This window comes from Carex rostrata, chromosome 4 (assembly GCF_964058835.1).
Source record: "Carex rostrata chromosome 4, lpCarRost1.2, whole genome shotgun sequence".
Lineage (NCBI taxonomy): Eukaryota > Viridiplantae > Streptophyta > Magnoliopsida > Poales > Cyperaceae > Carex > Carex rostrata.
In genome coordinates this window covers 1,022,334-1,034,055 of record NC_135921.1, presented here as the reverse complement: position 1 = coordinate 1,034,055, position 11,722 = coordinate 1,022,334, and the positions used below count along the sequence as shown (strand labels likewise).

Sequence of the window (11,722 nt, the reverse complement as noted above, 5' to 3'; positions counted from 1 at the left end):
TTGATTGCAAGTCCAATAATCTAACTGTGGCAAATTCGCACTGAGAAATTATTCTCACCCCCACCCTTCGGGTTATTTTACAGGTTCTGGTGCGACTGATCCCGGGGAGGCACGCGAGTAGTAGGCCTTTGGTAGTATACCCTTATGTGACCTAGATATATATATGTTTTGTTGTAGAGCTTTAGGGTAGGCCTTATGGGTAGTATCCGGATGAGATACTTTTGATGTATTACATTCTGACCAGACTATGTACTCCGATTTATATCGATAAACTCTGTTTTATATTATAAGTTGTGAATGTTTGAATGTAAATTGAATTGCCTTGTAAGTATACACGGAGTTGTATGCTTACGGCGGGGTACTGTCGCATCCCGTGGCCGCGGGGTGTGACAGAGTATCTCTCATGTGAAGAACATATAATTAATTAATGCATGGGAGGAAAAATATAGAAAATAAACTTCAAAGAAAAAGCATGGTGGAATTGCAACATGGTCTAATCAGTTTGAGTGTATTAAAAATAGTAAAAACAATCTAAAACTAATTTGTAGCAATACCAATAGATGATGGTAATTTAATATTTATTTGTGGCAAAACTTATTTATTACAAAAACATACAACATATAGATTTTGAAAAAAAAAAACAAAAGGAGTTATTTTGGTGTTTCACAAACTCTTGTAATCTCATTACAGAAAATATTCATGATGAAAAAATAAAACTGTTGCGTGTAAGAACAAAAAAAAAAAAATACAAATAGTGAATAAATAAGTAGAACTGTTACAATCATAAAGAAGCTAACTCTACTTTACTTTCATAAGTAAATCAATAAAAAAATAAGGACACAACAATTTTTTTTATTTATTGTGACACATTAATAATTGGTAGAAATCCTCAATTGTTTTTCACGTAACGGACAAAAAAATTATACGCACAAGTTTCAGAATGCAAAATGAAAAAAATAAAACAATAAAGGAAAAATTGTGAGAATGCCACTACAAAACCTTCAAAATGTGAGAATGCCACTACAAACTTCAAAATTGTAGAAATGCCACTCTAAAATTTCATTAATTGTGAAAATGTCATTCTTATACAATTTTTATACTATTTTTATAAAAAATAATCTGAAAAATTCTGTTTTAGAATATGTATTTTCGTATTTCCAATTATACCCTTGAAGTGAAATTTAGAAAGAAATCCAATTTCTATCTTGTTAACGAAAGCAAATCAGGGTTTGTGTTTTCTGATGAAGGGTATTTCAGTCATTATTTTTATTTTTTAAATACAGTATCAGTGGCAAATTTAGAATTTAAACAAATTTGTAGTGACATTTCTTCCATTTTGAAGTTTGTAATGACATTCTCACATTTTAAAGGTTTTGTAGTGACATTCTCATAATTTTTCCAATAAAATAAGAGGAGGCATACCATGCACTCAAATCATTGAATGTGAAAACACGACAGGTGAAATGAAATAGTTGGTGAGTTCCTTCAGCTAAACCCCCAAAATCAACAGGCATATATCTGCAGCCCATCCACTTGAGAGAAACGAGGTGCTCGATGCCCTTTGGGACCTCCACTAGCTGTTTAAGTTCCCACAACCAAATCTCTTCCAGGGTCGCCATGGTGCCCTGCTCCATCTCCACTTGAATCAGATTAGACATTTGTTCCAATCCCAGACTCTTCAATTTAGGAAACCACCCTGCTTGGAAAATTAGTCGTTGCCCTTCATATGCCCTTTTGAGGTGCAAGAACGTGAGGTTTCTGCAATGGGAAAGAGATGGCAGAGGATCATTTTGTAATTGAGACCATCCAAGCCGTAGCATTTGGATACTATCCCCAGATATTTTGAATAAAGGTGATTCAAGCATGGTTTCTTTTAGTTTTCCATAGAGACATAACTTCTGAAGTTGTGGGAGGTTCAGGCCATCCAATTGGAGAATCTCTTCCTCATCGCTTGCATTAATATTTACCAAGGAAAGGAAACTCATCTTTGATAATGATTTGCATAACTCTACTGACTGGTTTTCTTTCACATTATATATACGGAAGCTTCTCAGTTGAGTTAAATTACCCAGTTCTCTTACTACCATAGCATTTGATTCTAATGACTGTATAGTCTGGAGATCTTTCAGGTAAAATATGCCCCTAGGTAAAGACATTCCAGTACGAGTCCGGAATGACCTATATGTTGGATCTACCTCCACCTCAGCGAAGAGATGCCGTAACTTTCTCAACTCTGCTATGCCGTCTGGTAGCGTTTGTATTTGAGAACAAAAGAGATCCAGGGTCTGCAAGTTGTAAAGTTTCTTGATAGATTTTGGTAAAGATTTAACCATTGTGTGTCTCAGACCCAAATAGTTGAGATTGAACAAATCCCCAATTGCATTTGGAACCGTTTCAATTGGCAAGCCTTCTAAATCCACAACAGTAAGATACCTTGACTTATCAAAAATCATGGATAGCAAAGGAGATGAGGGAACATCATTGTCAACTGACAAAAAGGTTCTGAGTTTTGGTAGACAAACATCATGGTTGACCGTGTCCCTCAGATTTGTTATTGATAGCCGACGAGTAGAACTATGGGCATTTTCTGAATTGTTATCCTCTTGCATCAATCCAAAATTTTCTCTTTTGCATAAAGAGATGGCACACTCTCTCAATGTATCATGCATTTGACACCTCTTCACTCGACCAAAATAATTTTTTTCTACCACTTGTAACATGCTGCGATGTATGAGATCCATAAGATAACCCTCTGCCACCTCTTCTAATGTGCTTCTCCCTTTTTGTTGTATAAAGCCCTCGGCTATCCAAAGCCTTAGTAGTTTTTTTCTCGGAAGGCGAAAATCCTCTGCAAACAAACTACAATGTAGAAAACAATTCTTGAGGTATTTTGGAAGGTACTTGAAGCTTAGATTAAGAATATTTTTCAGTGGATCCAAATTTGGGTTGTTATCAAGTTCCCAGGTTAATTGATCATGTACACGTCTCCATTCAGATTCCGTTTTCTCAGAGCAAGATAATACACCACCCAACGAAACAAGTGCTAATGGCAACCCGTCACACTTCGAAACAATCTCTTTTGCCCACTTCTTCAAGGGAGGAGGACATTCATAGTTTCTTTCAATAGGAAACGCCTTTTTACAAAACAGGTCCCATGAATCTAATTCAGGTAAAGGTTTTAGCTCTAACCTATTTCTTTCTGGAGCAAGAGATGCTACATTTGCAATTCTACTCGTAATCATAATTCGGCTTCCTCGATGGTCATTAACAAGCGTGTCCCTTATATCTTGAAATGCTTTTAGATCCCACATATCATCTAACACAATTAGATATTTTTTTTCTTTCAAGAGTTTGACCATGATTTCTTTTAATTCTCTGAGATCCTTATTGCCTGTGTTGATTGAATTAATTTGCCCTTCTTTACAAATCTCGGAGATCATATTTTGGACAAGATTTTCCACGGTATAATATTGAGAGATATTAATCCATGCATGACAATCAAAGTTATTTTTTTCTCTCTTGAAAACATTTGTAACAAGGGTTGTTTTGCCTACACCACCCATTCCCCAAACAGATATCACAGAGAGTTCTGGCTTTTTAGAATTTAGCCAGCTCGTCAACTTCTCGCTATTATTTTTTATTCCCACGATTTGATCTTCATGAATGAAATGGGCAGAGATGGCCATTTTATATGAGTATTCATTTGAGTAGTTTGAGTTTTCCCCAGTACTGACATTTGTTGTCGGCACCCATCTCTCTTTCATCCTGGCAAGATTCACAAGCCTTGTTTCTGCTACGAGCAATTGAGAGGCAACTCGTTTAAGGTCTACCAATAACTTTGGATCTTTAAAAAGTTTGGTAACATAAATGGATATTCCATCAAACTTCTGATTATTAATTAGGTATGCAAATTCAGACACGATATCTTCAATGTGATTTGCTAACTCATGTACCTCTTTTATCCAAGCTACCTGAGGTTTATTGCTTTGATCATCCATTTCTATCCCATCAAGAAATCCTTGCATCACCCGAAGTTCACTACTAATATTGTGTATGTTTGCTTCAAGGTTTTTGTAAGTTGAGCAAAGCTTTGAAAATTTTGAGATTGCTAGCTTGGCTATTTCACTAGTCAAATCTCCAAGGACCCGGAGGGCTGCAAGAATGGCCGACTCAGCCATGTTCAGTTAACCGAGTTCAACTGTACTATTATTTATTCATTCATTCGTCGGCTGTTCAAAGCAAATATATATCAAAATTAGGTAATCGTATAAAACCTACCATTTCATTATATAAACAATTTTCAATTTTATCTATTATTGAAAATTGGTTTTCCATTAATTAATTTAAAACTAATAATTAAAATTCTTAATATATGTTAAGACAAATATTGTTGGAGTTTTATGCATGGAACCTTCAGATAATCTCCCTTCACAACAACAGAGTGGACACTTTTCGCGAGAAAAAAACGCATTTATGATGATATTCCCTCGCAAAAAATATCGTCGTGAAAAGAAAAAACTGAACAATAACGGTACTCTGTCCCAAAAAGTCATTTTTTTATCCTCGCGAAAAATGTCTCATTCTTGTTGTGCTTGATTTGGATTGATGTCAGATGAGTTGGATTGACATAGGCTTGAGACTCAAAAAAAGGGTGCCATGACCCATGGAGACTAGACCATGGGCTTCGATAAGGAATTTTGAGGCTCAATTAAGGGTCTAGAGCTTCAGTTGGTCATTTAAGCATTTGGTCGGGCAGGAATTTATAAGTTTTGAATTGCAGTTAGTGTCCGGTCAGAGTCTGGTCAGGGCACGATTACAAGAATATGTTTTAAGACCGTAGATATTAATACAGCGTGGGTATTGAAATTACCACGATAAAAAGGCAACCATAGTTCCAAGAAAATTGTCTCGGCAAAAATACCTCTATAACTATAGCGATAATATTTATCGGTTCAAAATAAATGAAAAAGTAAAAAGGTAATGTAGTTGACACCAATGAAATAACTTAGAGATGTTTTTTTTCTAAAATAAAAAAGGGAAAATTTCTAGTGTACCTATCTAAAATTTTGAAATAGCCAATTTCTCCATCAAAACACAACAATATCCAATATATCCATACAAATATAACATCCTTTCTTCTATCCCCTTTTAACTATTTAATATTTTATTTATTTATTTTAAAATTTAAATTAACTAATATGCCCTCTAATTTTAAATGGACATATCCATTATTTGGGAATGTCATCTTCATCACTTCCTCCATGAAATCCATCTCTCCTTCTCACCATACCCACACTCTGTCTCTGTTCTTGTTCCCTTTAATTCCAATTCTTAAGTTCCGCCTCTGTTAGTAACTTTGGATATTCAAATGGAAAAATTCAAATGATTCATCTTGGTCTAAAAATCAGAAAATAAAAATCATACCGACCATTGATTGCAGAGATACTAGTACCTAGATGCTAGCATGCACTCGAAATCTGCTGACATTACTTTTTCTCTCTGGTCAATTTGTTTTGTTTCACAAATGCCATGGAAATTGTAAATAAGATAAAAGAAAATATATCTCGAAAGTTACGAACATGGGTGAATCGTTGAAGGCATGATGATTCTTATGCCTAAATCTTCTAGTTTGAAACTTTTTGTCTTTTTTTTTTTTTTTTTATCAAAATCGAGTTGGCTCATGAAATTTTTTAAGCCACTACCATTTCTCTAGGGGACCAAAGGCTTCAGCAAAGATGCTACGGTTTGAGATTTTTTCTAATTTTTCTTTTTCCCTCTTATTTGGATTTTTCTTATTTAAACATCCAAAGTTACTAACCGGGGCGAAATTAGAGAATTGGGAGAAGTGATTTTTACAGTCAATAAGAAGGGTTGAATGTAGAGATGGTGAGGAGATATGGATTTTGGGGAAGAAGGGATGAAGATGACATTAAAAAAACAATGGACATGTCCATTTAAATTTAGAGGGCATATTAGTCAACTTAATTTTGAAAATAAATAAATCAAATATTAAATAGTTGAAAGGCGATAGAAGAAATGATGTTAAATTTGTATTGATATATTGAATATTAAGATGGTTTGATGAGGAAATTGGCTATTTCAAAATTTTAGATGTATATACTAGAAATTTTCCCAATAAAAAAAATACTATTATTCCCTGGGATATGTTCAAAAAAATAATAATAAGCAGCAGACTGATTCTATATTTTTTTTTTGTAGGGGCAATTTCATGTATATCCTTTAAAAGCTTTGAAACTACATACTGTCCCTCTAAAGTTCATAATATCTTATTTATCTTTCTAAATTTAAAAAAAATACAAATTTACCCATTTTATTGCCTTTTTTATTAAAACTCATGTTAAATTTATAATTACCCATTTTACCCTTCATTAAAAATAAAATAAAAATATGTAACCTCTTTAAGAAAAGCATTGGTTTGTATCCGACAGCAAATAATCTATATACCTACTTTTGATGGATGCGTACTATTATTTAGACATATGTTTTGGTATACTAACATTTAGGTAGAGAATTGAACAATTTTCTCTTGAAAACAGACAAATTAAAATACTGATATTTTTCTTGAACATGCTATATAATTTTTTTTAATAAAGGATAAAAATATATACTTTATAAATTTAAAATGAGTTTTAATAAAATAGCTAAATTTCTAAATTTTTGCAATTTTAAAAAATAAATATGATATAAGAAATTTTAGACGATGCAGAAAATAGATAATTTCAAAGTTTGTAAGGAATATACCTGAGCTGGAGACGGTCAAATGAAACAAGTTATTGTCCGGTTCTTGTCCGATTCTGCATGCCGACTCGATCAACTTGGAAACATGAATTAATATTTTGCATTTAAGTTTTCTTGAAATACCCTGAAAGAATTTAAGCAAATAATCAACTCATCTTGATTAAAACCAGATATGCATTGTAAATTGGCTTCTGATTGCGAATAAATGCACTTGAATTCTCAATTATAATTAAATAAATAAATTTACCTATACTACTACAATTAATTGCAAACGGGTAAAGTTTGAGCCAACTTCCTCAATCTGTAGCTTGATTTAATTATAAGTCGAATCATATGGATCGAACGGGAGCAAAATATCAATGGAACTATCGTATTATAACCAGACTAGAGCTTGATATATTAGTTGGTCATTTAATTAAGCATCTGGTCGAGGAGAAATTAATAGATTTTGAGTTGCAGTCAGTGTCCGGTCAGTGTCTGGTGATCAGGGCACGATTATAAGAATATGTTTCAAGTCCGTATGATATTGGAACAGCGTGGCTATTGAAATTACCACGATGAAAAGGCAACCAAAGTTCCCAAAAAATTGTCTCGGCAGAAATACCTATAATTATGGCGATAATATATATCGGTTCAAAATAAATTAAAAAGTAAAAAAGTTCTGTAATTGGCACTAATATTCCCTTTTATCGCCGAAATAACTTAGACATATTTTTTTTCTAAAATAAAAATTACTATTATTCCTTGGCACATGTCCGTAAAAATAATAATTTCATGTATATCTTTTAAAAACTTTGAAATTACGTATTTCCTCTCTAAAGTTCATAATATCATATTTACCTTTGTAAATTTGAAAAAGATCACATATTTACCAATTTTATTGTCTTTCCAATTTAAAGTTTAAAACTCATATTTAATTTATAATTACCAATTTCACCCTTTAAACTCATATTTAATTTAAAAATTAGAATTAGGATCGGTTATTTACGCACATTAATTAGTATCGGATTTTAACCGATCCTAATCGGTTATTTACGTACATTAGTATCAAATTTTAACCGATCCTGATCAAGGCAATACTAATACTACACTAATCTGGATCGGTTAAACAACTGATCCTAAAAGTTTGAATTAGGATCGGTTGTTTCAAATAACCGATCCTAATAGTACTAATTAGGATCAGTTATTTGAAACAACCGATCCTAATTCGAGAGGAAGAGATGGAGACAGAGAGAGAGAGAGAGACACGGAGGTCTGAGGATTTGAGAGGGAGAGACAGAGACAGACAGAGACGCTAAGTTGAAAATGAGAGGCGCGAAATGAAAATAAGAACCCTAATCAGGTTATATAGGGAGTTATTAAGATCGGTTATTTATTTAACCGATCCCAATAGTATTGAGACTCAAAATTTTTGGCTAAGTACAGAGGCGCGAAATAAAAATAAACCCTAGTGCCAAATTAGAATTAGGATCGGTTGTTTCAAAAAAACCAATCCTAATAGTACTATTAGGATCGATCGTTTGAAACAACCGATCCTAATTATTTTATTTTTATTTTTTTTAATGTTGGTTCTGCCAAAAAAAAAAATTAGGTTCGGTTGTTTCAAAAAACCGATCCTAATTTTTTTTTTGCAGAACCAACATTAAAAAAAAGAATTAGAATCGGTTGTTTCAAAAAATCAATCCTAATTTTTTTTTGCAGAATTAAGATCGATTAATTAAAAAAAAACAAAATATAAATAAGTAAAAAAATAAAAATAAAACTTCTTTATGCTCAGTGTTACAAAGTACTCATCTTCATTATATGTGGAGAGTGGTGCAACCTTTCCTCTTGGATCAGGTGTCCCAGAAACATTTGAAACAATAAATCCTTGGCATAGGGGGCTAAAGCAATCATCTCCATTATTTATGAAGTGATGTCGTAACTCTTCATAACTTTGATTTGATTTGTCAGTTGGATATTACAAGTCTAAAGATAACACTAATTAAGGACTTGGCCTTGATTCTTAATAATTTATTTTATTCAAATATACAAAAGGAAATATAGTTAGATTGCCTCAATGATGTCAACTTATATTTTTTTTAGAGAATAATTGGAGAGCGAGAGAGAGAATAATTGGATTATTTGATTATTGTCAACATATACCATTTGCTCGGAGATAGGCAAACAAACACAATAAATAGTAAATGCATTTTAAAATAATTATATGAATAATTATTGAATAGTCTCTTAGGCTTTTAACTAAATAAAATACCGATCATTGTACATCTACCGTCGTACAAAAATTTAAACTGCATTTTGGAGGCACTAAATGATGTTTTTTTGAAATTCTAATGCTTCGGATCCGTCTCGTCCCCCCTTTCTAAAAAGTCGTCATACACGCAAATCCGACTTTCCTAGCAAAAGTTATGCCTGTTTAAAGTTTTTTCGACAGCTGAACTTTGAAAATTCATAACTAATTGTAAAAAAATCCAAATAAATTGAAATTTGTGTCAATTCCACGTATTTTTGAATGCTCTACATGCTGGTATAATATTTTTTTAGTTTGGTTCCTATATCAGTTCATACTTGCTGATTTACCAGAAGAGTTCAAATTTGATGTTTTTAGTTAATTGCACTATACCAATGGCCTTTGCTTAGTACTTGGCTGTTGAGTTTGGACTTGATACCATACCAGAGGTCAGTCTAGAGTATTTTATGCCGCTATAGCGCGCTATTTAGAACCTTATTTTTGGCATACAATAAAACTTTTTCTTCACAAAATTATTTAAATCAAAATATTAAGATCTCTAAAAAAAAATAGTATTAAATTATTTACAAAATAGTATTAGGATCGGTTATTATAAAGACCCAACTTTTTTTTTGCAGAACCAACATTTTTTTTGCAGAATTAGGATCGGTTCTTGGTAAAAACCGATCCTAATAGTGCATACATTAGGATCGGTTCTTTATATAACTGATCCTAATAGTGCATACATTAGGATTGGTTCACTTAAAAAGCCGATCTAAATAGTTTTTAGGATTGGTTTTTTTTTTAAAAAACCGATCCAGATAGGTATTAGTATCGGTTGTTTCAATTAGCCGATCCAGATAGGCCGATGCTAATTCCAGTTTTTCCACTAGTGATATGCAAGGATTAAAATGCCACTTGCAATATGATATTTTATAATAATTTAGATAAGTAAGTTAACTTGCTAAAACTATTGTATTTTTGTATGAAAATTATATTTTGTCAAATTTAAAATATTTTACAATCTTTTAATTAAGAATTGGGATATATAGGTAGATCATGTTATATTAATAATTAACCATTCAATAACAATTTGTTTTCACTATAATAGTATAATAAGAAAAAATAAAAGAATATGAAAATTAGCCCTAAATAATATGCGATTGTATATATCATATTTCAAAAATCAAGATGCGAAGTTAACGTATGGAAAGTTTTGCGATGCAATATTGTATCACAAGTTTTTAATTAAATAAAAAAATGCAAAATAAGAAAAATTAAATGGAACTACGGACATACCTCTCGATCGAGAAACAAAAGAGCAAGCTAGTATAGCAGCCCTACAAAAGCACCAGATGTTGCATACTTGCGCGTCTTTCCTCGTCCTTTTCCTTTTGTCTATGCTGGTTATTTATCGGCCAAATATCGAGAGAAATCGAAGTTCGGGATGTAGAGAGGAAAGCTCTGAGTTTGAGGGGCCGAGGTTTGAACAGGAAAGAAAAAAAGAAGAAGTGAAAAGTCACGATGAATTGTGAGAGACGGAAGTTGGATTAGCAGCTGCGAAGCTAATTAAACTATTTTTAAGGTGAACTGTAAGGTCAGAAGAGTCCCCAGTCTCTATTACAATATTTGATGCATGAAACGAATCTTCAATACAATTGGTTGGTCTCGGCATATATGGATTTTTTTAAGAAAGCGTCTAATTGTCCACAATCTTTTGTCCACCATTTGTCCACAGCTTTGACTTGCGCGAATATTGTAAAATTACTTCTACATGATGTATAATTATATAATATATCACATAAAATATATCAGTTAATCACAAAACATCCAGCAACTATTTGAAGTGGTCCCATGATAGTTAGAAAAAGATTGCAACTTGCATAACAGGACAAAATAAATGTACTTTCAACTGCATGTACTTCGGAAATTACAGTTATAGAAAGTTATTGGCAGTTAGAGTTAGTTATTAGCGGTTATTGGCAGTTAGTGTTAATTATTAGCGTCCGCACTGGGTTGAATCTTGTATACTGTAAAATTGAATCTTGTATACAGTAAAATTTTCAATTGAAAATTGTATACTGTAAAATTGAATCTTCTACATAGTAAAATTTACAATTGAATCTTGTATACTGTAAAATTGAATCTTGTATACAGTAGAATTTTCAATTGAATCTTGTATACTGTAAAAATTAAATCTTGTATACATTATAATTTTCAATTGAATCTTGCATATTGTAAAATATATACTGTAAAATTGAATCTTGTATACTGTAAAATTTTTAAATAATACTGTAAATTTTCAATTGAATCTTGTATACTGTAAAAAGACAGTTAGACGGAAGTGGATAAGGTTGTGGACAAATGATGGACAAAATCCAGTGGACATAAACCTTTTCTCTTTTTTTAATTCCTTTTTTTGCAAGTGGCATTTTTAATTACACCCTAATCCATGAAAGCATCTTTGACTTCGGTCTTCCCGGAACAAAAATTTGAGAAAGTAGGTTAATGTTCTGGAATAAAAAAAAAATAAAAAAGGAAAAATAGAAAATGGGTAAAAGCCTAAATTTTTATTTGTACCTTGATTCCAAAAAAAAAAAGCCAAAACACTTCAGTTCAGTAGAAATTCGAAATTCACCCAAACAATCAAATTGTTTGATGGCTCCAAAGACTAAGGGCTGCTAATTGGCCCTGCGGCTCCTGTCTAGAAGTCTCCAAACCATTTGGTGGCCC

The 11,722-nt window shown here is 32.3% G+C and overlaps 1 protein-coding gene across 1 annotated transcript; it reads right to left on the bottom strand.

Annotated features, from left to right (window-relative positions):
* Positions 1 to 1,364: 1,364 nt before the first annotated feature.
* On the bottom strand, positions 1,365 to 10,570 carry LOC144552473 (disease resistance protein RPM1-like). The gene is made up of 2 exons (XM_078300454.1): positions 10,289 to 10,570; positions 1,365 to 4,229 (listed from the first exon to the last, which is right to left on the bottom strand). The coding sequence occupies exon 2, from the start codon at positions 4,176 to 4,178 to the stop codon at positions 1,365 to 1,367; it is 2,814 nt and encodes a 937-aa protein (XP_078156580.1). The 5' UTR covers positions 4,179 to 4,229; positions 10,289 to 10,570.
* Positions 10,571 to 11,722: the final 1,152 nt, after the last annotated feature.

Excerpts from the sequence above, each read along its gene's own strand:
- LOC144552473 (XM_078300454.1), bottom strand. The coding sequence starts at position 4,178 with ATGGCTGAGTCGGCCATTCTTGCAGCCCTCCGGGTCCTTGGAGATTTG.